The 26,912-nt window shown below is 38.8% G+C and overlaps 1 protein-coding gene and 1 long non-coding RNA gene across 7 annotated transcripts in view; one reads left to right on the top strand and one right to left on the bottom strand.

Moving 5' to 3' along the window:
* Window positions 1-18,800, top strand: part of PEX1 (peroxisomal biogenesis factor 1) — a 47,499-nt gene extending 28,699 nt beyond the window's left edge. For 4 of the 6 annotated variants that reach the window (XM_014452394.2, XM_023750701.1, XM_006084947.3 and 1 more), the window contains 8 exons: window positions 2,192-2,256; window positions 5,605-5,747; window positions 5,831-5,934; window positions 6,694-6,870; window positions 8,034-8,264; window positions 9,632-9,820; window positions 10,083-10,213; window positions 18,532-18,800. In XM_014452394.2, coding sequence (XP_014307880.1) covers window positions 2,192-2,256; window positions 5,605-5,747; window positions 5,831-5,934; window positions 6,694-6,870; window positions 8,034-8,264; window positions 9,632-9,820; window positions 10,083-10,213; window positions 18,532-18,616 — 1,125 coding nt within the window. In that variant the 3' untranslated portion in view covers window positions 18,617-18,800. Of the gene's footprint in view, window positions 1-2,191; window positions 2,257-5,604; window positions 5,748-5,830; window positions 5,935-6,111; window positions 6,274-6,693; window positions 6,871-8,033; window positions 8,265-9,631; window positions 9,821-10,082; window positions 10,214-18,531 lie in introns of those variants that run through there. The other 2 variants (XM_014452393.2, XR_002828273.1) reach the window with 2 other exon arrangements.
* LOC106696399 lies at window positions 11,097-26,592 on the bottom strand. The gene is made up of 3 exons (XR_002828274.1): window positions 26,404-26,592; window positions 12,132-12,293; window positions 11,097-11,317 (listed from the first exon to the last, which is right to left on the bottom strand). It is a non-coding gene; the product is annotated as an uncharacterized LOC106696399 (long non-coding RNA).
* Window positions 26,593-26,912: the final 320 nt, after the last annotated feature.

The following is a 26,912-nucleotide window of genomic DNA, read 5'->3' as shown; positions in this document are numbered from 1 at the left end:
GGCTTATGCTCTTAAGGCAAATCTTCATGCTTTATAAATGGAATTATACACAAATAGTCAAATCAAAGAGCACACTATATTTGAAGGGAGAAGAAAACCTAAAAGACAAGGACTGTAGACCACAGTGAGGCAGGAAGCTGGGGTTTGTGGTTCTCTTACGGATGGCTATTTCATCTTCACTTGTGTCACACTAGGTCTGAGTTTTTTCAGATACAAGGTGAGTGTGGTAATGAAGGGACATGCCAGCATGTCTCATAGTCCACTAATCTGGCTTCTGATATCTTAGTTGTACAGATTTCAGCAACCAGTAGTATTAGTTTATCAAGAGTGATTAGGTTTCAGGCAGAGGAATCATATATTTAACCTTATTCAAAATTGATTTATAAACTGAAAGCCAGTTTAGTATTTCACAATTGACTTATGCCTACCTTTCTTTTATCACATGATTTTTTTGTGAGCTGGTTACATGAGTATTCTGGCAATAATGGAGAAACACTGTAACGTTTAAATTTTCCTATCTTTTTTTCTGGAATAACTGTGACCTTGTTTATCTTTTTTCCTTGTTACTGGAATGTAGTTTCACTGGTTTTAAAAAACATAATTTTAAGAGTAAAGCTTGTGAATATTGTTGAATTTTAGAATTTAGGGAGGACATCTTACGCCTTTAGTAGAGCTTCAAAACACAATTTGGGGTGAGTTCTATGTGGAAAGGTTTCAGTAGAGAGCTAATCTCTCTGGGTGGACCAGGGTCAGTCCTTCAAGGCACGTATCAAAGACAGAGGCCTTTCACTGACACGAATTTGTTGTCTTGTCCCTATTTACCTTAGTTATTTCTTGTTCCATCCTCTATAGTTCTCTGATTATATTAAGGAAGTCTAATTAAATACTACTACATTAATAGGTATCTAGATGGCTTCATATTTGATGTCTTTTTTAATTTTATATGTTTTTATTGATTTCAGAGAGAGGAAGGGAGGGGGAAGAGAGAAAGAAAAGCATCAATGATGAGAGAGAATCATTGATCTGCCTCCTGCACACCCCCCACTGGGGATCTAGCCCACAACCTGAGCATGTGCCCTGACCAGGAATTGAGCCATGACCTCCCAGTTTAGGGGTTGACACTCAACCACACCGGCGAGCTAGATGTTCCTTATTTTGGTCACATATCCTGATCAGTGTTTGGTCTTTTCGAGGTAATGATCTTTCACTGGAGATCACTTTAGGACCTATTCAGGTGTGTGCTTTTTTTTCCTTAAAGATCCCAATTTAAAAGACTATCCTCACTATTGTTTTGTCGTTGTTAAAGACGTTTGAGAGAGAGAGAGAGAGAGAGAGAGAGAGAGAGAGAGAGAGAGAGAAAGAAACAGCATTCGGTTGCCTCCCGTTGGACGAACCCACAACCTGGGCATGACTGGAAATTGAATCAGAGACCCCTCGGTGCACAGGATAATGTTCAACCAACTGAACCACACTGGCCAGGGCCTCATTATTGATTTTGTTATATGTAGTAAAGTTTGTTTTGGATGATATAGTCTCCAACTTGTGTACAAATAAACTGGTCTCAGTAATTCAAGATGCCGATTTAAGTAATTCATCTCATTACATATTTTTTGGAGTCTCCAAAGATTTGAAATAGAACATTTTCCCCTTGCAAACCATTCATTACTTGACTAAATAAATAACTATTTAGTACTATGTGGCAGGCATTGTTTTGGCACTGGGGATTCAGTGCCGAATAAAACTGCCTTTTTGGAATTTACATTCTATTAATGGTGAAAGACAATAAACAGACACATTCAGTATATAATATACTGCCAGGTGGTGGTAGGTGCTACTTGGGAAGACAAGCAGGATAAAGAGGTGCAGTCATTAGAGTGGGTCAAAATGGGGTTGTTGGGTAAGGCTTTTCTGAGAATATGGCATTTTGTCATAGATCTAAATGAAATGAAGCAATGAATGGGCCATGAGACTATCTGGGGACAAGTGTCTAGGCAGAGGAAACACCAAGTGTAGAACTTGTGGTATGATATTTATTCTAGCCACATAATTTTTAAATGGGTTTAAGAGACACTTATTTAATCATATTAAAAATTTTCTATGACTGCATTTAGCCATAGTCATAAACAAAAATTATATATTGTTTTTAAACAATTTTATCGTAATTCTAATTTAATTTTATTTTAACTAATAGGGGCCAGAGTTACTCAGCAAATATATTGGAGCAAGTGAGCAAGCTGTTCGGGATATTTTTACTAGGTTGGTTCATTATGAGTGTTTTTTAAGTAACTCACTCTATTATTTATTAGTCAATGCTTTCTGGTCTTCAATTGGTTTTTTTGTGTGTGTGTGTGTTTTAAGAACTGATATTTGAAAGCTGTGATTTATGTGGATTATTAATAATCTAGAAAACAAAGATTCTGTTTCACCAGATACCACTTAAATATAAAACATTTTCAATGTTAAGTTTGGTAAATTATTTGGTTTTATGTTTACAAAAGAAATATTCCTGAAATGCTGAAAGTGGAATCATACGTAAGTGGTTATTCAAAGGAATCTCAAAGTAAATCCTTATATGAACCACATAATTGCTGTACTTTATCTTTTTAATGTAAGATTCCGTGTGGCCAACTTAATTAAGGGTATAACTATTACTGCATTTATATAAAAACTAGAGGCCCGGTACATGGATTGGTGCACCGGTGGGGTCCCTCAGCTTGGCCTATGCCCTCTTGGAATCCTGGACCCCTCGGGGGATGTTAGACTGCCAGTTTCGGCCCAATCGCCACAGGCCAGGCTGAGGGACCCCACCAGGCCTCTAGTATATGCATATAAGATCTTTGGTTAATCTCTTCCCACCCTCCCCCCTCTCCCCTTCCCTCTGAGATTCATCAGTCTGTTCCATGTTTCCATGCCTGTGCGTTGAGTGTCTGCCCCCTGGTGGTCAGTGTGCGTCATAGCTACCGGTCAAACGGTCGCTTAGGCTTTTATATATATAGATACATATGAATAAAAAGCTAATATTTAAGAATCAAAATAATTATTTAAATGTGATTAGATTCTAGGGAGTTTTCAAATTAAAAAGCTACTTCATTCTTCTAAAATTGTATATAAAATAAGCAATTAGGAGAATATATGTAATGTACATATACATTTTGAATAATAATAACAATATGAATTCTTGTATATCCACCACCCAATTTTAGAAATGGAACATTACCAGGAAAGCATTGTTATAGATAAAGATAGTCACCATATTGACAAAAGGGTCAATTTACCAGGAAGACAGTACAGTTCTATTGTTTGTATCTAATATTATAGCTTCAAAATATTTAAGACAAAAATTGACAGACTTGCAAGGAGAAATTGACAAATCTGCCTTCATAGGAAAATATTTTAACATAGGTCTCCGTAATTAGTTAGATTGAGGTTTAAAATAGTAAAAATTTAGAAGATTTAAACAACATATTCAGCAAGATTGCTCTAAGCATATTTAGAACATGTACCCAACAACTGGAGAAGATGTATTCTTTTCAAGCACACCTAGAACATATTTGAAAATTGGCCATGTGCCAGGCCATATATAGCAATTACAGTAAGTTTCAAAGAAACAGTATCTCACAGACTATTTTCTGAAAACACAAAATAAATGACAAAAGGATAATCCCCTTCCATACATTTAGATATTAAAAAAAACAAAACTCTTCTAAATAACTCATGGGTTAACAAGGAGATCATAATGGAAAATACTTGGCACTATTAAATAATGAAAATTCTAGCCCTAGCTGGTTTGGCTCAGTGGATAGAGCGTTGGCCTGCGGACTGAAAGGTCCCAGGTTCGATTCCAGTCAGGGGCACATGCCTGGGTTGCAGGCGCGATCCCCAGTGGGGGGGCATGCAGGAGGCAACTGATCAATGATTCTCTCTCATCATTGATGTTTCTATCTTTCTCTCCCTCTCCCTTCCTCTCTGAAATCAATAAAAAAAATATTTTAAAAAATAATGAAAATTCTATTAAAATTATCAGATGCTGCACAACTTATTTCAAGGATAATGTATAGCCTTAAATTCTTAGGGGGGAAAAAAGGTTAAAGTTGATCAGTAGATATCCATCTCATGAAATTAGGAAAGTATGGGCATAAACTAAAAATAAAAGGAAATAATAAACTTAAGAGCAAAAATTAATTAAATAGAAAACAATTCAGTAGAGAAGTTCACAAACCCAAATATTTTTTGAAAGCCTGGTACAATTGATCGATCATTAACAAGATTGATCAAGAAGAAAGTGAATATGAATCTACAATATTAGGGACAAAAAGGGACATGACTAAAGATATGAGAAATGTAAAAGGGAAAATTATGAAATAATACTACAAACTTTATGCCAATACTTTTGAAACTTGGGTGACATGGACAAAAATAGAATGGACCAAAATCAAGGAAAGAAGAAACAAAATCTGAATAGTTCTGTAACTGTAGGGGGAATATTAGTCACTTGTTCAAAATCTTTACACAAATCAAATATCAGATCCAGTTGGTTTTCTAGGAAAGTTTTGGCAATCATTCCATGAGCAGATCATTCTCGTCTGTTGTTGGCCTCAGATTTGTTTTACTTGTCATGCTAATTTAATAAGATATGGTTGGGTGTGTGTTTTTTAATCAGCATGACAGGTGTTTTGTAGTAGGGGCAGTTCTTCAGACATCTAGTCAAGCCTGTTACCAGAGCTGGAATTTATATTCTCTTTAATTAAAACAAAATTAGTTAATCAAGTAATACATTAAAAGTCAAAGTTCAAATTAGGAAAAAAGGTAATATACATAACCAAAATATATTTTATACAGAGTTCTTACAAAACAATATGAAAATAATGAGCTTGCCAAATTTTAAATGGACAAAAAGATATGAATAGGCATTTCACAAAAGAAATAAAGGTGGCCAATCTTATATAATAAAAGGCTAATATGCAAATCGACCGAACAGCAGAACAACCGGTTGCTATGATTCGCACTGACCTCCAGAGGGCAGACGCTCATTGCAGGAGCTGCCCCCTGGTGGTCAGTGCACTCCCACAGGGGAGCACTGCTCAGCCAGAAGCCGGACTCACAGCTGGCAAGCACAGCGGTGGTGGTGAGAGCCTCTCCCACCTCCGCGGCAGCACTAAGGATGTCCCACTGATGGCTTAGGCCCGCTCCCCATGGGCCTAAGCTGGCAGTTGGACATCTCCCAAGGGCTCCCGGACTGTGAGAGGGCAAGGGCCGGGCTGAGGGACTCCCCCCCCCGCCCCTCCCGAATGCACGAATTTCATGCACCAGGCCTCTAGAAGGCATATAAAAATGTTTATTTATATTAAGAATCAAAGAAGCATTTCACTTATTGAATAATACTCTGGTTTTAGTTCTTGGCCAGGAGGTCTGCATCATAAGCAAACACCTTGACCTTGCTAAGACCCAATTTACTGAGAACTAGTAAATTACATAGGCCTTGCCTCTTTCAAGGATTTGTTGTGGGCTTTAAATAAATACATAATGTGTGTGTATGTATATAAAATTACCTTGCAAACTCTGAAGCCCTATTCAAAACTATTAAATACTGTTTGTTTCTCCCAGAGCTCAGGCTGCAAAACCCTGCATCCTTTTCTTCGATGAATTTGAATCCATTGCTCCTCGGCGAGGCCATGATAATACAGGAGTCACAGACCGTGTGGTTAATCAGTTGCTAACTCAGCTGGATGGAGTAGAAGGCTTACAGGGTAATAATAGTAAATACCAAAATAGTTTATTATAACAAAAATCTCACCAGGACTTAGTAATAATTTTTATTCTTCCCCCCCAGGTGTTTATGTGTTGGCTGCTACTAGTCGCCCTGACTTGATTGACCCTGCGCTTCTTAGGCCTGGCCGACTAGATAAATGTGTATACTGTCCTCCTCCTGATCAGGTAACAGTTTCATATTTAGAGTCCAAACCCAACACATGCTACACTCTTTCCTTGTGAACTTCTGCCATGTAATGGCAGTTGTCCTCAGAAGACCAGCTTTAGGCAAAGGTCGTAGTCACTGTTTGCTCAAAGGGTGAAAAGATTCTGAATTAGATACAAAGCTTCTCTTTGGCCCAGCCATTTCCATGCAAGTGTGAAAACTGTATGATCGTCAGTGTTGGCCAGTTGGGGTAAAAGGAAGGAAACCTCAAGTATTGCATGTCCACATGTGCTGTGTTTAAAGATCACACGTTTCATTATCCCAGCAAAAGACTCTGATACAGAATCAAGCATATGACGGTACATAAAGATATGATTTTTAACTGTTCTTAGTCCTGTGTTGTTCCAAGTCTTGTTCCCAAGTTTATAAACTAGCCAAAGGTAAAAAATAAATTAGTCAAAGGTATAAAATACCTAACTTTGTCACATGTAGCTATTTAAATTATTTTAATTTTCCTTTTGAAACACTTTCTCAGCACATTTGCCCATCTAGAAAATAAGCACTGTCTGAATAAGAAATGATTTACACTGAATAGTTAAGAATGTTTTTGTTCATTTTCCTCCCTTTGTTCCTTCTGTTAGGGAAAAGTTCTAAGGAGGATAAATAGTAGACTGGTGGTGCATTTATTAGATATGTAAAGTTAATTTATTAAAAATGGTGAGATACAGAGTTTAATATTTAATTTTGCCTTTTGGTTAAATCAGTTTTTCTCCCTTCAGGTGTCACGTCTTGAAATTTTAAACGTTCTCAGTGGCCCTCTACCTCTGGCGGATGACGTGGACCTGCAGCATGTGGCCTCCGTAACTGACTCTTTTACGGGAGCTGATCTGAAAGCTTTACTGTACAATGCCCAGCTAGAGGCCTTGCACGGACGGCTGCTGTCCTGTGGACTCCCAGTAAGTTAGTTGAGATCGTTGCTAAGGTGTTTTATGAGCGATACGAGAAGCTCAGTATCAAAATCTCAATCTTAAAAAAATTCCTATTTTTTAGCAACTTTGGTAAACTAGATAGAAATTCACCTTTAGTCAGATGTTCCCTCATTGGAATATTGGCTTTGCAGAGAGTTTGTAATTATGAAGAAAGAGGTGTGTCTTTTTCTTTAACACGTTAAGCACCCTATCAGTCACCAGTGACTGACACTATACTTTCCGTCCGGAAGACAAAACACTTAACGTGTTAACCTTACCTTACTGTTGGCAAAATATGTTGGTGTGTGGAAGGATATTATTTAAAATGGGATATCATGAATTAGATAATATAGTCAGAAAAATATTGGAGTTTTTAGTTTTAACTTTTTTTTTTTTTAACTAAAGTATATTTATTTTGAAGGTCATTGTCCCAGATCTGGCCAATAGGAGCTGCTTTTGGATGGCTTCTGTGTCCCTTTGATATGTCCTCTCATTCTTTGGTCACTTAACTTACTTCCCGATACAACAGAGTGTTCTCCATTTACCTTGTACTTTCTGTACCCCAGCCCTAAAATCAGCCTGTTCTCTACGGATAGTGATTTTTATGGCAGATAATTTGAACTCTGCTACATTATGGGCTTTATCATACATTTTCTAGGAAGGGTTTTCTTGTGTACTCCTCTTCCCTACATTTTATTGGAGACTCTTGCAGAGCCTGATGTTCCTAAATCAGATACTAAGTTTTGTTATTAATTTCGACAAGCCACTGAAGCTCTTCATTTTGCCCCTTTTATTATCAGAAAAGGTATGTATCTGTAAAGACTTCTATAACATGGTTGAGTCATTTCAGAGTAGAAAATTTTGAATTGAAAGAAACTTAAAAATAAAATCAGAGAACTAACTCCCAAGTTTGTTACAGAGTTGAGGGTGGTGGGGAGGTGATTGGCACATTATCTGCAATTCCATCTTACCTTTTTTTTATTTTAATAGTTTAATTTTTATTATGTCTTCAGAACCATTCGAGAATAAGAGCTTTTTTTGAAAAATACATCAAGTTTCCTTGTACTGGTCTGTTAGAAAGTATTGTGTTATTTCTGAATTGTACTAGTATTATTTAGATCTTTACAACTGGTTGCCCTTTTGTGTTTTAGGATGGAAGTTCCAGTTCCGACAGTGACCTAAGTCTGTCTTCAATGGTTTTTCTTAACCACAGCAGTGGCTCTGACGATTCAGCTGGAGATGGAGAGTATGGCTTAGAGCAGTCTCTTGTTTCTCTAGAGATGTCTGAAATGCTTCCAGATGAGTCAAAATTCAATATGTACCGGCTCTACTTTGGAAGCTCTTATGAATCGGAACTTGGGAATGGAACCTCTTCTGATTTGGTATGTTGTACAGTCATCGTATAGTGTTGGGATGTCAAGTTGGACAGTGATTTGTCTCCTAACCAGCCCCACATGTTCTTTCTGATGGACTGGTTCTTCAGTAAAACAGTCTTGTTCTCCTTACACTAATTAGTCATTTTTCATTTCTTGGTAAGAACTAAGACAGAGTTGGCAACAAGTGGGCGCCAAAGTATCCAGTTGGTTTCTTTCAGGTTTATCTCCCTTCATCACTGGTTCTCAGACATCTTTAGTACCAGATCCATTTTATTTATTTATTTATTTTATATTTTATTGATTTTTTTTTACAGAGAGGAAGGGAGAGAGATAGAGAGTTAGAAACATCGATCAGCCGCCTCCTGCACATCTCCTACTGGGGATGTGCCCGCAACCCAGGTACATGCCCTTGACTGGAATCGAACCTGGGACCCTTGAGTCCACAGGCCGATGTTCTATCCACTGAGCCAAACCGGTTTCGGCCACATCCATTTTATATTAAACCTAAATTCTATTATTATAGAGCATTTGAGGATAATGAGAAAGTTGGTATAATGCAAACATTTTTGACCACAAAATGGTATCTATTTGTAACACTTTTGGTGGAAAGTATAAGCACAATAAAAATGTTATGAGTAGTAGTAATGTTTCCACAAGAAAAATGTTAAGATTAAATATGGGCAGTATCATTGTTTTACTGTATTAAAATAGCATTCAACACATTCCCCCCCCCAAAAAAAAAAATTAACAGTGGCTTGCAGTTACTTTATTGGCACATACAACATTTTTACAGATATTTAGTTATCTTTTTCTTGGTTTTTTATAAATTTGTGTTAATTCAGGTTTTTAAAACTATAAGTGATCCATTTTTATTCCTAAGAATAGTAAGCTATTATTTTAATTCTAGTCATTAATTGTTTTTCTGTTTTTTAACTTCTATATAGAAATGTCTCAGAACCTTATATATTTGTTGAAAACTAAAACTCATTTGGAATCTATCTTGAGGGCATTAGTGTGGTAGATATCATAACAAAGTGTTAAAAGAACCTTGTGTTGTGGCAGTTTTCACTCTGGCGGTTCAACAACATAGCTATAAATGGACTTTATAGAATACTAGAGGCCCGATGCACGAAATTTGTGCAAGAGTAGGCCTTCCTTCCCGGCTGCTGGCACCAGCTTCATCTGGAAGGATGTCCGGTCTAATTAGCATATTACGCTTTTATTATTATAGATAAGCAGTTTGCTTAGCTTCAGTTAATTAAATTATAAGCTTATCCATCTTCAGGTTTTAGTGTTTAACATTTTTTACTTTATCTTTGATAAATACATACTTTTTTTCTCTCTCCTCCTCATTATTGCACCTAACCCTGCAGAGCTCACTGTGCCTGTCTGCACCAAGCTCCATGACTCAGGATGCTCCTGGGAAAGATCAGTTGTGTTCACGGCCTCCAATGTTCAGAACAGCTTCACAAGACGGTTACCAAGAACTTACCCAGGAACAAAGAGACCAACTGAGAGCAGATATCAGTGTTATCAAGAGCAGATACCGGAGCCAAAGTGGAGTATGGCTTTTCTCTCCCCATCCATTATCACTGTAAAACTTTTAAAGATTGTATTTCCTTTTTTGATATACATTTATTTGATTTGTAGGTGAGCTATATTTATAAACAAGGGACTGAAACTCATTGATCAGTCAAATCGCTGTGTGCTTCCTATCAGAAAGGGACACAAAGTCTCCTGAAACACTGACAAAAAGAGATAACACTTGGACTGCTGCTTTTTAATCATGTCCCTGAGGTAACTTTTTGTCATTTTCATTTTAAGGAGGATGACTCCCTTCACCAACCAGGACCAACCAAAACCAGCCTGGCCATCAGTCAGTCGCATTTACTGACCGCACTCAGTCACACCAGGCCATCCATTACTGAAGATGACTGGAAGAGTTTTACTGAGCTGTAAGTAACAGATTCATCTTATTTAAAATCACCAATATTTTGAATGAATATTTAAAAACCAATTCAGAAATTTGTTTAGTAGTTATGCATTTAAACACCCATAAACTTCAGGAGTATAGAAGTCAAAAATGCATTTTAATTAACCAATTCTTTGATTAAATCATTAATTCAAATATAATTTTAAGAGCTTTGAAGAAAAAGGAAAATTAAAAGCTCAAATGGTTTCAATATGTAGTTTGAAAAAATTGTTTTCACTTTCAAAATAATGTGTATTTTACTAATCTCTAGAACATTCCTCCAATACATTCAAGTTGTTCACTTGTACACATTTGGAGTTACAGGCATCTTGCAATTGTCTCTGTAGTGACTTAGAAGTCTGAGACCCATAAACTAGGTAAATGATTCATCTCAAGAAAAGATTTTTCCCTTTCTTTAGAAGTTACAACTCTTTCTTAATTTTGCAATACTTTGGGGTATGCATGTGTGTGTACATTGTAAAGGCAGAAAATTTTTCCTGCTGGTCCAGTACATAATTAAATTTACATAAGATAGATTCTAACAGAAAAACAGATTTAATTGCACATGTTATGGGAGCCCCATAAAAATAAGAGACTCAAAGACAGACAATTGAGGCTTATATACTATCCTGAGCTCAGGAACTGGATAGGGGCCAGGGATTTAAAAGGGAAGGAAGGTGAGAAAAGCATATGTGTGATAATCAATGTTTGCCCTGCCTTGCAGATAAAAGACTTTCAGAAAAAAAAAAGTTACCTCTGGTAATAGCTCTCTTTCTAGCACAGGCCTACTGTCTAAATTCTTCTAGACAGATAAGGGAGCAGGAAAAACTCCTTAGTCTGCTGGGTCTTGATTCCCTTCAGCTCATGCCAAAGTGGCACATTCTGTTCCTTTCAGTCCCCACCTTTGAAACGTCCCCAAGAAGTTTCATAGTCCAAAAGTTGAGTGGGTAGATGGTTCCAGCTCACTGAAGCAGCCTGTTAGTGCTGAGAGTAGGTCTGTTTAAACAGTGTCTCTGGTTGCAGGAGGCGGTGATACAGGTTTGCTCCTAAAGTTAGGCCTATATTGTGTAAGCAATCAGATACATTTCTATGGGAACAAAAGAAAAAGGTTAATGACTAGAGCAGACCATAACTCCATTCTGAGGGCTGCCAGTTGAGATTTCTAGGTGTCAAATGAAAGCATCTTTTGCAGTTTGGCTGCTCAGGTAAACTTTCTGAGTGGCTCACACAGCAACAGGCAGTAAGATTGCCCATGCATATCCTGCTATGATTTCTGGAAAGTTTAGACCAAGTTGTTTGTATTCAGTTTTCAGGAAAAGGGTAGTTTTTATTTACAGGGGAAGGAAAGTAAGGAAAGCAGATGTGTGGTAATCAAACACAGGACAAAACATCAAAGACAATTAACAGCACTAGAATCCGATACCCGCGCAGGCGTATTACTGAAACATAATTCCTCTCTCTACATTCACCCCATTTCTAGCAAAGGTAACCACAGTGAGACTAATCTGTTTGCACATTAAGTGTAGTTTCAATAAACTTGGCCTGATTATTTACATAAGTGCAGCAGGAATAGTGATCGTCTATATATGCTCTTGTGTATCTGCTTTATTGGAACTTTTCAAAGCCTCTTGAGGTTCCCAAGATATCCTGAGGTTTCTGCATCTGCCAGGAAGTGATGTTCTTTTCATTTTATTGATTTTTTACAGAGAGGAAGGGAGAGGGAGAGAGATAGTGAGAAACATCGATTCAGCTGCTTCCTGCACACTCCCTACTGGGGAGGTGCCCACAACCAAGGTACACGCCCTTGACCGGAATCGAACCTGGGACCCTTCAGTCTGCAGGCCGACGCTCTATCCACTGAGCCAAACCGGTTAGGGCAGAAAGTGATGTTCTTTACTCACCTGGCAAAGCTGCTGGCTGGGAACCCTGTAAGCAGGTACCAGGCTGGTTTTCCAAGGTGTTTCATTGGCTCCATAAAGTGAACCTTAGTTCCTTCTATGTGCATTCTCAAATATATATTCCAGTTCAAGCCTTCAGAGTATAATCAGTGTTTCTAACTGTGTCTGTTACAAGGAGAAAAGAATCTTGTTGAACTTATGCAAATAACTATATTGTAAGAATATTCACTAAGAGTCTCTGAGTTGTGGGAATTCTGGAGGGCTCAGGTAGGGAGCACTATATTTTCAAGGAGACTAACAAGTACAGGTTTCTGACAACCTTCAGATCATAACATTGAACTGGGTAAGAATCTGGAGAAAAATTTGGTCTAGTACATAATTAAATTTACATTAGATAGATTAGAAAAACAAATTTAGTTGCATATGTTAATCTTTGTTTACAAAGATATTTTTTACCAATTTATTGATAGCTTAAAAGAAGAAGGTTTCCTTAAATCTGGGGGGAAAACAAAAGAACCAACAATGTTATAATCATCCTCATTAACTCATTGAGTCCCATGTAATTAATTCTTGTTGATCTTGCTTTTTGGTTAGCAGTTTTAGGAAGCCATCGGGTTCTCCACCAGAGGTCTGCAGATTCTTACCCAGTTCAGTGGTATGATCTGAAGGTTATGAGAAACCTGTACTTATTAGAGTCTCCTTGAAAATGTAGCACTTTTGCAGGAACACTTTTGCAAAAGCATCAAAGTAAAACAGTAACTGTCTGTAAATGACAAAAATGGCCATGTTTCAAGATCTGATGTGAGTTCATTATAATTCAATTGACAAGATAATTATTTCTGTGACACACAACATTTTTAAGATGATACCCGGAATTATGACGGATATCATTATGTATCAAATTTTTAGAAATTTTTTACAGTTTTTGAAACACATAACAACATATATCCATACAGATATAACCAAAAGAAGTTTTAGTATTACTTCTAGATTTTGGTGGGTAAATATACTCCATGATGTTCCATAAAACTGTCTCATGACATGTTTCTCCACATAACGCGTCAGGTGGTACATGACTGTATAATAAGCCTAATTAGTTTAACAAATCTTTTGAGATGTTCCAGGGGTTTCTTAAAAACTCTGAAGTGAGTTTGAGTTCAAAATACTTAATTTAGAATTTGATTTGGGGAACATTTGTCAAAAATATAAAAAGATTTTGAAAGAGTCAAATAGGATTCTATATCACTGTGAAACAATATATAGTTATCCATTTAACCAAAGTGACAAAAATTTCGCAGGCAAATACAGAAAGTTACATAGTTGTAAAAAAAACAACCCTCTAGCTCTTTTAATAAGAGAAGAATCTGTTTTCTAGGCCAATTACTTAAGATTGTGAAAGGTTTTTCTTTAGCTTTTATCAGTAGCAAACCAATAGACCAAGAAAAATTTTTTCCTTTTAGCAGATGAAAGAAATTTATTAAAGTTTATTTTTTAAAACCCTTGTAATAAATTTACTCCATTTTAGGAAGCTTGACTACACAAAGTAAAATTCTCTCTTCAACTTTCTATTTCCCTTAACAAAAATCTATCTCCATACTTTTTTCCCCCCACGTTTTTAAAAAAATTTTAGAGGAAGAGAGAACCTCAATCAGTTGCGTCCCACACGCACCCTGACTGGGGATTGAACCCACAGATGATGCTCCAACCAACTGAGCCACCTGGCCAGAGCCCTCATACCTTTTTACCAAAAACAAACCTACTTTCCTTGTATACAGAGTTCTTATTTCTTGTAGTTTTAATTACATATATTAATTAGAATCCCTAACCCTTAAAAACCTTAATTTCTAGTAATTGTGAAATGTTACACCAGCATTCTGTAGATTGGCAAATCTATGAATACATTTAATAATTTCTAAAAAAAAAAAAAATAATAATAATTTCTAGATCATAACCCTTTTTCTACTAGTACAATTTTTCACTGTAGCATAGGACATGTTTACTAATACATCCAAATATTGTAGTAAGAAACAAGAAACCCATGTTCAGTAGTGGTTCAGTATTTTATCTTATTTAAAAATGATCTAGTCAATGAGCACCCATCATTTAAATTAGCAAAACTCTAAGAGTGTAAGTTACCAAAAAGTTTTGGAAAATTATTCAAGTAGACCTCATAAAGCAACTATTATTGAAAAGTTCACTTACGAACTTTAATTTATTCTTTCTTAAAAATATTTAGATTACTTGTATTGAAAAGTTCACTTACAAACTTTAATTTACTTTTTCTTAAAAATATTTAGATTACTTGTGAAAATTTCATGAGACATTAAAGTAGATAACCATTAATGATAAATTTTGTAACATGAGCTTATTTTACTAAGAAACCGGGGTAGAACAAAAGTATGTCAACATTATATTAAATGCGAATAACTCTGAAAACATGACTATTGTAATTAAACTAACAAACTTTTTTTCTAACTAAAGATTATCCCAGATCATGTAAATTTGAAAAGCATTTGAGTTAGTTCTAAACTCTTTTTGAGAGTTTAGAACTATTTAACTTAATAAGTGCTTATTTTTAAGCCAATTAAATAAAGCTTTTTTACAAATTAATTTTGGCAGTACCATCCGATTGGAGGAAAGTATCACATATACATAACATACGTATATCCATCCATGGACATTCACAAACACACTGACTCAGAGACCCTATAGAAGTGGTTCTCAACCTTCTGGCCCTTTAAATACAGTTCCTTATGTTGTGACCCAACCATAAAATTATTTTCGTTGCTACTGTTATGAATCGTAATGTAAATATCTGATATGCAGGATGGTCTTAGGCAACCCCTGTGAAAGGGTCGTTCGGCCGCCAAAGGGGTCGCGACCCACAGGTTGAGAACTGCTGCCCTATAGCTTCAATTCCAAAATTTTAGCCATGAGTCAGGTACAATAATAGAAAACTCGCCGAAACCGGTTTGGCTCAGTGGATAGAGCGTCGGCCTGCGGACTGAAGGTCCCAGGTTTGATTCCGGTCAAGGGCATGTACCTGGGTTGCGGGCACATCCCCAGTGGGAGATGTGCAGGAGGCAGCTGATCGATGTTTCTCTCTCATCGGTGTTTCTAGCTCTCTATCTCTCTCCCTTCCTCTCTGTAAAAAATCAATAAAATATATTTTAAAAAATAATAATACAAAACTCACTAGTTTATAAATAACAGTTGAATCAAAATTGTGTCTCTGGTAGAACAAGTTAAGATTACTTGCTCAAATGGCTGATGGTTTTTACTAATATTTGTGGAGAAGACTTCCAAGATGTATATTTGCCCTTGACAAGTAATCTTATGGAGGCTCTGGACTAGATCTGGGGCTGGGAGCTTCTGTAGCCGTCTGTGTTGTAGAAAGTCCTTTTCAGTCTCAGGTGATTGGGGGTAGTGTTTTGGTTACCTCCTGAGGTGTTTCCTTTTCAGTCTCAGGTGTTTGGGGGTAGTGTTTTGGTTACCTCCTGAGGTTTTCTCTTAGGAGTTGTGAGACGTATTTCTCTGTTATCAGAAGTGTAGGATAATTACTATTTAAATTTTTCCTCTTTTTAGGACAATTCTGTTCTAAATATCGCTAAGCATTTTGAGAGGAACAGGGTAGATTTTGGGGTTGGTAAAGATAGGTAGACTTTGAAATGTTTCTAGAGCCACATTTCTGGTTTGGCAAAGAATCCAGTTTGTAAAATAACAGTCTTGACCATCCATCCAACTACCTGCAGATTTTCAGTTAAGATGGGAATCAAAAGATGCCTGTATGCAAAGCTGCAGGGTGTAATGCAGTATGCCTTTAAAAAGCCTTATAAGGTGTTCAACCTTGGATCAGTTCACCTTAGGGGGAAAGGCTCTACTGTTGCTTCTTCCAGCCCTTGAGTAATCGGCTCCCCTGTGAGAGGGTTTCCCCAGAGCCGTCTGGCTTGTCTGATAACTGCAGTAGCATCAAGGTCCCTGTGAGCGGGGTTTTGATAGTAATCTCTCTGACTTCTCTCTAAAATTGGTAGGACGTTCTGAATATAGAGGTAACTACATCCACCAAGGACATGATTCTTCTCAATTTCATGCCTGAGTAACCTATATAACCCCCAGGGAAGTTAAAACAGGCAGATTGTGGTACATATATATAGTGGAATATTACTTGGACATAAAAAAAGAATGAAATCTTACCATTTGTGAGAGCATGGATGGATGTAGAGGGCATTATGCTAAGTGAAATAAGTCAGACAGGTAAAGACAGATACCATATGATTTCAGGTATATGTGGAATCTAAAGAACAAACAAAACTGAAACAGACTCATAGATAGAACAGACTGATGGTTGCCAGAAAAGAGGGGAGTATGGGAAGGCTGGGTGAAAAAAAGTGAAGGAATTGAGAAGTACAGATTGGTAATTACCAAACAGTAATGGGGATATAAAGTACAGCATAGGAAATAGAGTCAATAATACTGTAATTTTATGAATGGTGCCAGGTAGGTACTGGAAATATCGGATATGGGATATTTTGTAAAATATATGATTGTCTAGCCACTATGTGGTATACCTGAAACTAATACAAAATAACACTGAATGTAAACTATACTTGAAAAAACAACAACAGGCAGGCAGAGCTGGACTTCGAGAAGGGAATTGACATTGGATGTGGTAATTTCTGTTCTTTCATCTGGTTAAGGGAGTCCGTACGGTTAGCAGCAGTACTCCTGTGTGTCCCCTTTCCACAGGTGCCAGTAAGGTGACTGTTTGGCATGAGAGCACTCTAACTAAATTTTTTTAAATTTAGTAGTTTTCCAATTCAAAGGATCCTGGCCATTGACAAGTATCATCTTTAATTAATCTTAATAGTGATGCAAACCAATAAGCCTTTGTGTAACTTAAGCATGGATGCAAGAGGTGTCCCAAAAGATGCAGCCCTCACAAGACCCATCAAGTTCATTCCCAGAATTAACCACTATAAGCACTGTAAGAGGTGGTAAAACAATGGTGCCGTGAAAACAGTGTCTCTGGTTTCCCAGAGAACATGAGATGCCTCCAGTCACAGGCCTGCTCATCTGTGGCACTGGGCAGGCACTATGGGACTGGGACTTCTCAGCACTAAGAAAACCATGAAGGTTGAGATGACAAAGGCCCCTTTGGTTGGGAGCCTTTAAGACCAGCTCCCTAAGGGCTGACCCAGTTGGACAGAGTGATGCTTGTTACTTCTGTCTCGGGGTCTACTCAGCTGGCTGCAGGTACAAACCAGTACTTGCATCTTTTGGCTGACCAAGGCCAGAGAGAATATTCTCACTGATTACAAAGCCAAACTCTCAAGGCAGAACAAGATGAGAGGAAAACCTCTTTCAGTTTTTTTAAATAGGGGACCCGCATCAAAGTCTCCCAAAACAGGTGCAGGGCTGGCTCAAACCATGGGCTTACAGGACTTACCTACTTTCTACCCTAGGATTTTCCTTCTTATGATAAAAGACAAAAGGGGGAAAGGACCAATAGAAAATGAGTACTTATAACAAATCTTTATCAGTCACTATACCCAAGAAACTAGTTCATACAATTAGGAAAAGGAAAAGGACTCTCCCACTGTCCAGGTGACTGAGGCGGTAACAGTTCTTACCTTCGCCGGCTCTGGTCAGAGGTCCCATTTAATTTTGTGCCTATGGGAGCCACATAAAAATGTGAGACTCAGAGGCAGCGAGGCAGTTGAAGCTTCTGTGCTATTCTGAGCTAAGGCAAGGGATGGGGCCAGGGCTTCAAAGGGGACAGGGGGAGGAAGGCGATTCACAGCCAGAAGAGAGGAGCAGGTGTGTGCTAATCTGTGTTTGCCCTGCCGTGCAGGTAAGGCTTTCAGATAGTTACTCTGGTATGGCTGCCTTTCTGGCACAGGCCCCCTATCTCAATTTGAGGCAGTTGTGGGGGCGGTAAAAAGCTGCTTCCTTCTGAGTCTGCTGGATCTTGATTCCTTTCAGCTCAAAATGATGCACCTGCCAAAGTGGCACATTTTGGGGTGACCAATTCTGCTCCCCTCAACATAAGTAATATGAAAGTATAACTATAACGGTTATACTCAGTCTCCTGGACAGTGGGAGAGTCCTTTTCCTTTTTCTAAGTTTAGATCAGCAGTATAACTATAAAGGTTATACTTTTATATTACTCGTTGCCATTTGTACTTTATCTTTCTAAATTGTCTGTTTATCCCCTTTGCTCCTTTTTCTAGAGGGGTGTTCAACTTTTGAAAATATATTTGTAAGAACTTTAATTTCTGTTATGAGCACTTTTTTCCAGTTTCCCTTATGTTTCTTAAAACATAATTCTATTTGCAAAGAATCCATTGTCTTTTGTAATTTCAGCATTGACATGTATTAAATATTATCTCACTTCTTTTTTAAGGTATGAAAACTTTCAAAATCCAAAGAAGAGGAAAAATCAAAGTGGAATAATGTTTCGGCCTGGGCAGAAAGTAACCCTAGCATAAAATAAACTTTTTTGTGTGTGTGTGTGACTTGTCTGTATTGTAACAGTAAATATGGTGTCTGTAAATTTCTTTTTTATTTAATAATTAACTTTATAAAACTACAAATTTGTAAACCTGTGGTTATATAATGATAAGGATTACTTGAGATTAATATTATATAATAAATTGGGATATTTATAATAAATTCTTTCTTATTTCCTATAAATATATATTAAATCCTTAATGAAATAACATTGGCCAAATAGTAGAGAATGTAATTAAATACATTTCTTAGACCTAACAATTGCATATTCAATATCTTTCTTGCATTTGACAAGTTTTATGCTTAGCAACTTCTTGACTGTTTAGGAAACAAAATACCCTATTTTTCACAAATCCAATTACCTTTTCTTCTTATATCAACAAATGTGCCATTTTTACAAAATTCAAATAAGTTTAATTATTCCCTTGACCAGAAATGAATCACATCCCCCTATACACTCCATCCAGCTCCAAGGCCAGGGTCTTGAATGATGTCCATTCCTCCCCCCGCTTCACCTTGACTTTATTTCGATATTGAATCCATGAACTACATTGTACAGTCAGCCACTATCAACACAAACTGTGTAGTAATGTGGTAAGGGGAAAGGAAAAAGGAGAAAGTTAGGTGAAATATACATACAAGGAACATGAGACAGCAAAGAAAAATGTCCAGGCAGCAAGTATTGCCCTTTCTGCAGCTAATTATGAGGCCGTGGCTGGTAATTTGTACTTCTGTTATATACATCATGTTCCGTGACTCCAGCCAACACATCACATGTAAAACTCTAATTCACTGATGTGTGATAAATCACTCCTTTGTTTACTAAAGGGAAAATTTTCAATTACAAGAATCAAGTAGGACCATCTATTTTGGTCTTAAGAACCCTACAATTAGCACCAAAGACCCCAGGTACTGCCTAATTGTGGGCTTTGCTGCTGAATATGGAAGCCACATGCACCTGGCCTCTCACTTGGCAGCTGCCTGACTTCTACTCCAGGACCCACCCATCCCGACTGAAATCACATCTCCCACTTGCATCCCCACCAATTGGGGATTCATAGACTGATTCATTCAACATCCATTCCAAGGCCCTCCCCCTTGCTTTCCTGTGCTCCCTGGAAAGTGAATTACTGAGTCACATGAGCTTCATTACAGCCATGCGTGACTGTGAGAACATAGTTCTAGACCAGAGTGTAGGCTGGTAGAAGTCCCTGGGCTTCCTTCCTGGAATGAGGGCATAATGTATGGAGATGCAGCAAGCATCCTGTAAACATGAGGTGAAAACCAACAACAACTGATGGCAGAGCAAGAAAACAGAAGGGAGAAACCAAGATAGCAGCATAGGTAAACACTGGAAATTGCTGCCTCGCACAAACACTTCAAAAATACAACTAAAAGACAAAACGAACATCATCCAGAACCACAGGAAGGCTGGCTGAGTGGAAATTCTACAACTAGAAGGAAAGAAAAGCACACTGAGACTCAGGGGAGGTGCAGAAGTAAAGTGCAGAGGTACGGAGGCGCACGTGGAAAGGGCTGGCAACTGAGGACACGGTTGTCTTTTTCAATAAGGACAGAGACACAAGCTCCCGACTGCTCTGAACTCCAGTTCCGGGCGAGTCTCTGGGGACCCAGACTCATATGGGGAGAAACTGGACTGTCTGGCATCGGGCAGAACTCGAGGGCGGCTTTCTCTCAGAGGTGCTTGCAGTGATTACCGGGACTCTTAGGGTAGGACTGAGGACCAGCCATAGCTGCTTGCTCCGCCCTGTTGATCCCCTGAGACACCGAACCACCCAAGCTGTGCACAGAGGCTTTTGCATATGAATAACCTGGCCCTTTGCAATCTAAAATTACCTAACAAACTGCAGCTGGGTCAGAGAAACCCAGAACATCCAAAAGAAGGCCCAAGGCCCCACAGCAGCTTGCATTGCTTCACAGCTGGGCCTCATCTGGGCACCTCCAAACCCCAAACAAAGAAGAGGAATCTGCAGATCTCTCCATAGCTCCTGCTGGGTAGCCTCAGGCAGAGGCTAAATTAGCACCTCCTTAGAGATCCAAGTGCCAGTGTACCCAGTGGTCAGAGTGGGACCATCCAGATTACAACTCCTCAGATCCATAAGGGACACACTCAGGGGGCAGACTCAGTGAGCACCAAAGCCCCACTGAAGCAAGTCTTGCCCCAGAAGGGTGTCTCCAGCACAGAAGTTCTCCCACTGCAGACACAGCTGATTCTCACAGCCAATTGGCCTGGAGGTCAATTCCTCCCAGTGATACCAACTACAATCAAGGCTTAACTACATGTCTGTGCACACAGCCCACAAAGGGGTGCGCCAAAAGTGTCCACCTCAGGTAATTGGGGAGGCTGAGCCACTGAGCCCTATAGGACACCTAGCACAGAAAGCCATTCTATCAACACAGGGAAGCATAAAAAATGTGGAGACAAAGAAACAGCTCACAAATGACAGAAATGGAGGAAAGCAAACTACTGGATATAGAGTTCAAAACCACACTTCTAAGGTTTTTCAAGAATTTTCTAGAAACCGCTGATAAATTTAGTGAGACCCTCAAGAAATCCAGTGAGACCCTCAAGGATATGAAAGAGGACCAACTAGAAATTAAGCATACACTGACTGAAATAAAGAATATTATACAGAATTCCAACAGCAGACTAGAGGATCCCAAGAATCAAGTCAAAGATTTGAAATACGAAGAAGTAAAAAACACCCAAGCAAAAAGAAAAAAGAATCCAAAAATATGAAGACAGTGTAAGGAGCCTCTGGGACAACTTCAAGCATACCAACATCCGAATTATGGGGGTTCCAGAAGAAGAGAGAGAGCAAGATATTGAAAACCTATTAGAAGAAATAATGACAGAAAACTTCCCCTACCTGGTGAAAGAAATAGACTTACAACTCCAGGATGCTCAGAGAACCCCAAACAAAAGGAATCCAAAGTGGACCACACCAAGACACATCATAATTAAAATGCCAAGAGCAAAAGACAAAGAGAGAATCTTAAAAGCAGCAAGAGAAAAACAGTTACCTACAAGGGAGTAGCCATTCAATTGTCTCTCAACAGAAACTTTGCAGGCCAGAAGGGAGTGGCAAGAAATATTCAAAGTGATGAATAGCAAGAACCTACAACCAAGATTACCCAGCAAAGCTATCATTCAGAATAGAAGGTCAGATAAAGAGCTTCACTGATAAGAAAAAGCTAAAGGAGTTCATCACCACCAAACCAGTATTATATGAAATGCTGAAAGGTATCCTTTAAGAAGAGGAGGAAGAAGAAAAAGGTAAAGATACAAATTATGAACAACAAATACACATCTATCAACAAGTGATTCTGAAAATCAAGTGAATAAATAATCTGATGAACGGAATAAACTGGTGAATGTAACAGAATCAGGGGCTAGAAAGGGAGTGGACTATTCTCGGGGGGGAAAGAGGTGTGGGGGGTGCAGGAAGAGACTGGACAAAAATCGTACACCTATGGATGAGGACAGTTGGGGGGAGGGCGTTAAGGGAAGAAGGTGGGGTGGGAACCGGGTGGAGGGGAGCTATGGGGGGAAAAAAGAGGAACAACTGTAATAATCTGAACAATAAAGATAAAAAAAAATTCCTAAACTGAAATATAGTCATCTACTAAGAGTCTGACTGGGAGAACATGTATTGTGAGCCCTGACTACTAATTTACAGGTTTTTTTTAAAACCATATCCATTGTCTCCACGGTGTACTGAAAATTCCACAAAGGGCTGGGTTCCCATGCACATTGTTCACTGCTGTAATCAAGAGCAGTGCCTTGTACTGGGGGGTCACTAAATAAATAAATGACCAATATGTGTGAATGAATTGTCCTTATTTCTCAACTGAAATTGGAATAATCCTCCTTTGAGTAAATAAGGAAGGGGGAAAGAAAAACAAAACAATCTAGCTAGTATGTTAGTCCTTAACTTTTTTTTTAGATTAGAGCAGGAATCAGTTTGATTGTAAAAGCAATGGAAATTGGCCTCTACAATAGTTGCAGGAGACAGAAGCACGGATTCCTAAAATTGGGATGGGCATCTTTTTTCCTACAGTAAAATACTCAATGCTCATAGGTATAAAGAGGAAAATTAAAATGTTAAATGTAAAACACTGGACAATGGCATTAATCCATGGAATTTACTAGTTTCCTAGATAACCTGATATTTTAGGGAAAACTAGCATAAGACTCACCCTCCTAGGAAGTTTCCAAGAATAAAACAAATCAACAACTAAAAGCTAAGGAGTATCCCAGAATAACAAATACCATCAACCATATGTCCACAGAGAAATTCTGCCCCGAGTTTTAGACAGGAAATTGAAATGACTCATTTTGGCCTACATATTTGCTCTGACCTATTACTCAGATACTTCGTAGAAACCAGTGCCAGTTAAAGGGGGTGCTACAGCTTCTTACAAAGTAAAAATACCAGGATCTAAACCACTGATTTTTAAATCACTTTAACCACAACCCGGAATAATACATTTTACTCGCGATCCAGGTTATACATGCACACTGCTGAAACAACTTTCACCAAACAATACCAGCTCTTACCACATGAGATGTTCTCTGATACTTTCCATTCTCTCTTATTCTACTCTATTCTTTCTCATTTTGTTGTATTTCATAAAAGTAATGCTAGTTTTGGCCCATTCGTGGGTTGAGACTTGTAAATTGAAAAACACTGGCATAAATAGGAATAAAGTACTAGAATATAGAATTGCTTTATTATTTTATGATCATATATGTATGCATGTTGAACACACACACACACACACACACGCACGCATGCACAAAACACTTTAAACCTACAGCTTTCTCAGCAAAGTAAAATGCATATAAGTGAAAGCATGCCTTAGAGCAGCGGTTCTCAACCTGTGGGTCGTGACCCCTTTGGCAGTCGAGCAACCCTTTCACAGGGGTCGCCTAAGACCATCCTGCATATCAGATATTTACATTATGATTCATAACAGTAGCAACATTACAGTTATGAAGTAGCAACAAAAATAATTTTATGGTTGGGTCACAACATGAGGAACTGTATTTAAAGGGCCAGAAGGTTGAGAACCCCTGCCTTAGAGTTACAAAACTATTATAAAATTCTACAGTAGGTAGAATTTTTTTTCCTTTGATGCAACTTTTATTCAGCAGCATTTGGAATCTCTCATGTTCTCCAGTAAATTCGAATAAGTGGAATTACCATTAAATTTATCCCACCACAAGATTATCTGGATCAATTATCGAATTAGTTCACCCTTCCCAACTTTAAAGGGATTACAGAATTTTAAAATCATTGCACACGCAACGTTTTTGTGGACCTAAAAGACTTAAAAGTCAGGCTTTTCAATCTTAGGAAAGAAGAACAAAGTTGGAGGTATCATGCTACCTGATATCAAACTATACTACAAGGCTATGGTAATCAAAACAGCATGGAACTGTCATAAAAACAGACACACGGATCAATGGAATAGAATAGAGAATCCAAAAATAAACCCATACCTATATAATCAATTTATGATGACAAAAGAAGCAAGTACATACAATGGGGTGAAGACAATCTATTCAATAAATCGTGCAGGGAAAACTGGACAGATAAAAGCAAAAATAAATAAACTAGGTCACTTTCTTACACTACATACAAGAATAAACTAAAAATGGATTTAAGACTTAACTATAAGACCTGAAACCATACGTTCCTAGCATTAAACTCTTCTATATCACTCCCAGTAACATTTTTTGGATATGTTTCCTTGGGCAAGGGAAACAAGAAAAAATTAACGAATGAAACTATGTCAAACTAAAGAGGTTTTGCACAGCAAAGGAAACCAATAAAATGAAAATAACTATTATACATCTGATAAGGGCTAATATCCAAAACATACAAGGAGTTCATCATACAACTTAACCACAACAAAAACCGAACAATCCGATTTAAAAAACGGACAGAGGACCTGAACAGACATTTCTCCAAAGAGGACATACAGATGGCCAACAGAAATGAAAAGATGTTCAACATCAGTAATCACCAGAGAAATGCAAATTAAAACTACAATAAGATCTCACCTGACAACTGTCAGAATGGTTATCATCAATAAATCAACAAACAAATGTTGGTGAGGATGTGGAGAAAGAACATTCATGCACTATTGGTGGGAATGCAGATTGGTGCAGCCACTATGGAAAACAGTATGGAGGTTCCTCAAAAAATTAAATAATAGAACTGCCTTATGACCCAGCAATTCCACTTCTGGAAATATATCAGAAGAAATCCAAAACACTAATTCAAAAAGATCTTCATTCCATGTTCATTCCAGCATTATTTGCAATAGCCAAGATATGGAAGCAACCTAAGTGTCCATCGATAGACAAATGAATAAAGAAGAAATGGTGCATATATACAATGGAATATCACTCAGCAATAAAAAAAAGAATGAAATATTGCCATTTGCAATAACATGGATAGACCCGGAGGTTATTATGCTAAGTGAAATAAGTCAGAGAAAGACAAATACCATATGATTTCACTTATAAGTAGAATTTAAAAAACAAAATAAATTAACAAACTAATAGATACAGAGAATCTATCTACATATAAAAGCATAACATGCAAATTGACTGGATGGCAGAACGACCAGTCGCTATGACGTGCACTGACCACCAGGGGGCTGCCCCCAGGCCGCAGGCCCTGATTGCCTGATGGGGAATGGGGAACCGGGGGTGGGGTCGGCTGCTGGGGAAAATTGGCCCTGATCGCAAGCCAGGCTTAGGGACCCTACCCATGCATGAATTTCATATGCTGGGCCTCTAGTAAACTGATAAAAACTCATAGATATAGAAAGGAAGGAGCTTGGGAGGCTAGGCGAAAAAGGGGGAGGGATTAAGGAGTACAAATCAGCTGTTATAAAATAGTCATGGGGCTATAAAGCACAACATAGGGAATATAGTCAATAATATTGTAATAACTATGTATGGTGCCAGGTGGGTACTAGATTTATTGGAGGGATCAGGGCCTTCCTTCCCCCAGCTGCGGGCTGCCTGCTGGAGCCTTCCTCTGTTCTGCCCCTCCTCCCCATGTCATAGCAAGTGGTGACGAACTCCCAAGGGGACAATTTGCATATTAGCCTTTTATTATATAGGAGGATATGTCAATGGTAATTGGGAAATAAAAGTCGGGCTTTTAATAGTCTGACTTATGCCTATTTTGAAGTTTTTTTTTTAAATTTATTGATTGGAGAGAGAACGAACTATCAATTTGTTGTTCCACTGATATGCCTTCATTGGCTGATTCTTGTATGTTCCCTGACCAGGGAGAACCCACAACCTTGGTGTGGCTGGAGGACGCTCTAACCAACTGAGCCACAGCCAGGCCGTGCCTACTTCAGTGTTGATGTGTCACTGATCAACAGTCTGAATTTCTTAATTTACTTCCCCAGGTCCCCCCGCAGTTTATGCTGAGTTAGCAGGAGTTTCAGGGAGTCCCGAGGGCTGCTCTCTTGCTTTCTTAGATGGAGGAGTACCCATTGTTTTCCCTCCTAGAAATCCTCCTGGTTCGCCTCAGGACCCTGTGGCTGAGGGCGGCTACACCCCAAATGTGTGGCCCACTGGGTCTCCCCATGAAACCTCTGGGCTCTCACACCGCAGGTTTCCACCCGCTTAGGACAAACACAGTTTTAGGACCAACAAACTCCAAGAGCTCAGGACCCAGCACAAGCGGAGCTCAGTCCGAGAGAAACTTACCGAGAGGCGAGCTGCGGGCAGCGGTCCTCCCCTGCGTCTCGGCCCGAATCCTCCGCACCTGTCTTCCCGCCCATCCCGTCGCCAAAGCTTCCAATGGACAAAACTAAAACAGTTTAGTAACAAGTGCGATGTCCTTTATTCCGGAGAAAGCGGCCAGGAACGGGGGAGCCAGAGCCCGCAGGCCGTGGAGCCCGGTTCCCGGGATGCTGGGGGCGAGGGGCGTGCGGGGCGTGCGGAGACCCGGGGAAACGGAGCGGGATTGGCTGGAGGCCTGCGTCCGGGCTCAGGTCAACCGCCTGCAGCTGAGCCGGGGGCTGCACAGCTGCTCCCTGTAAGGCCGGCCTGATGGGTGCAGATTTAGGTCGTGACGGAACCTCCATTTTCTGGGCCCCGATAGATGAGTTACCTTCTTGGAGGTTAACGGTATAAACAGGCCTTTGATTATCTTCCTACATTGTCCCAAATCAGGACACTGGCAGATCTCCTTCTCCCTTTGTAGAAACGCAAGC

This window comes from Myotis lucifugus, unplaced genomic scaffold, assembly GCF_000147115.1.
Source record: "Myotis lucifugus unplaced genomic scaffold, Myoluc2.0 scaffold_15, whole genome shotgun sequence".
Classification (NCBI taxonomy): domain Eukaryota; kingdom Metazoa; phylum Chordata; class Mammalia; order Chiroptera; family Vespertilionidae; genus Myotis; species Myotis lucifugus.
Note: the sequence above shows the minus strand (reverse complement) of the source record. Positions and strands in the feature narration are given on the sequence as shown.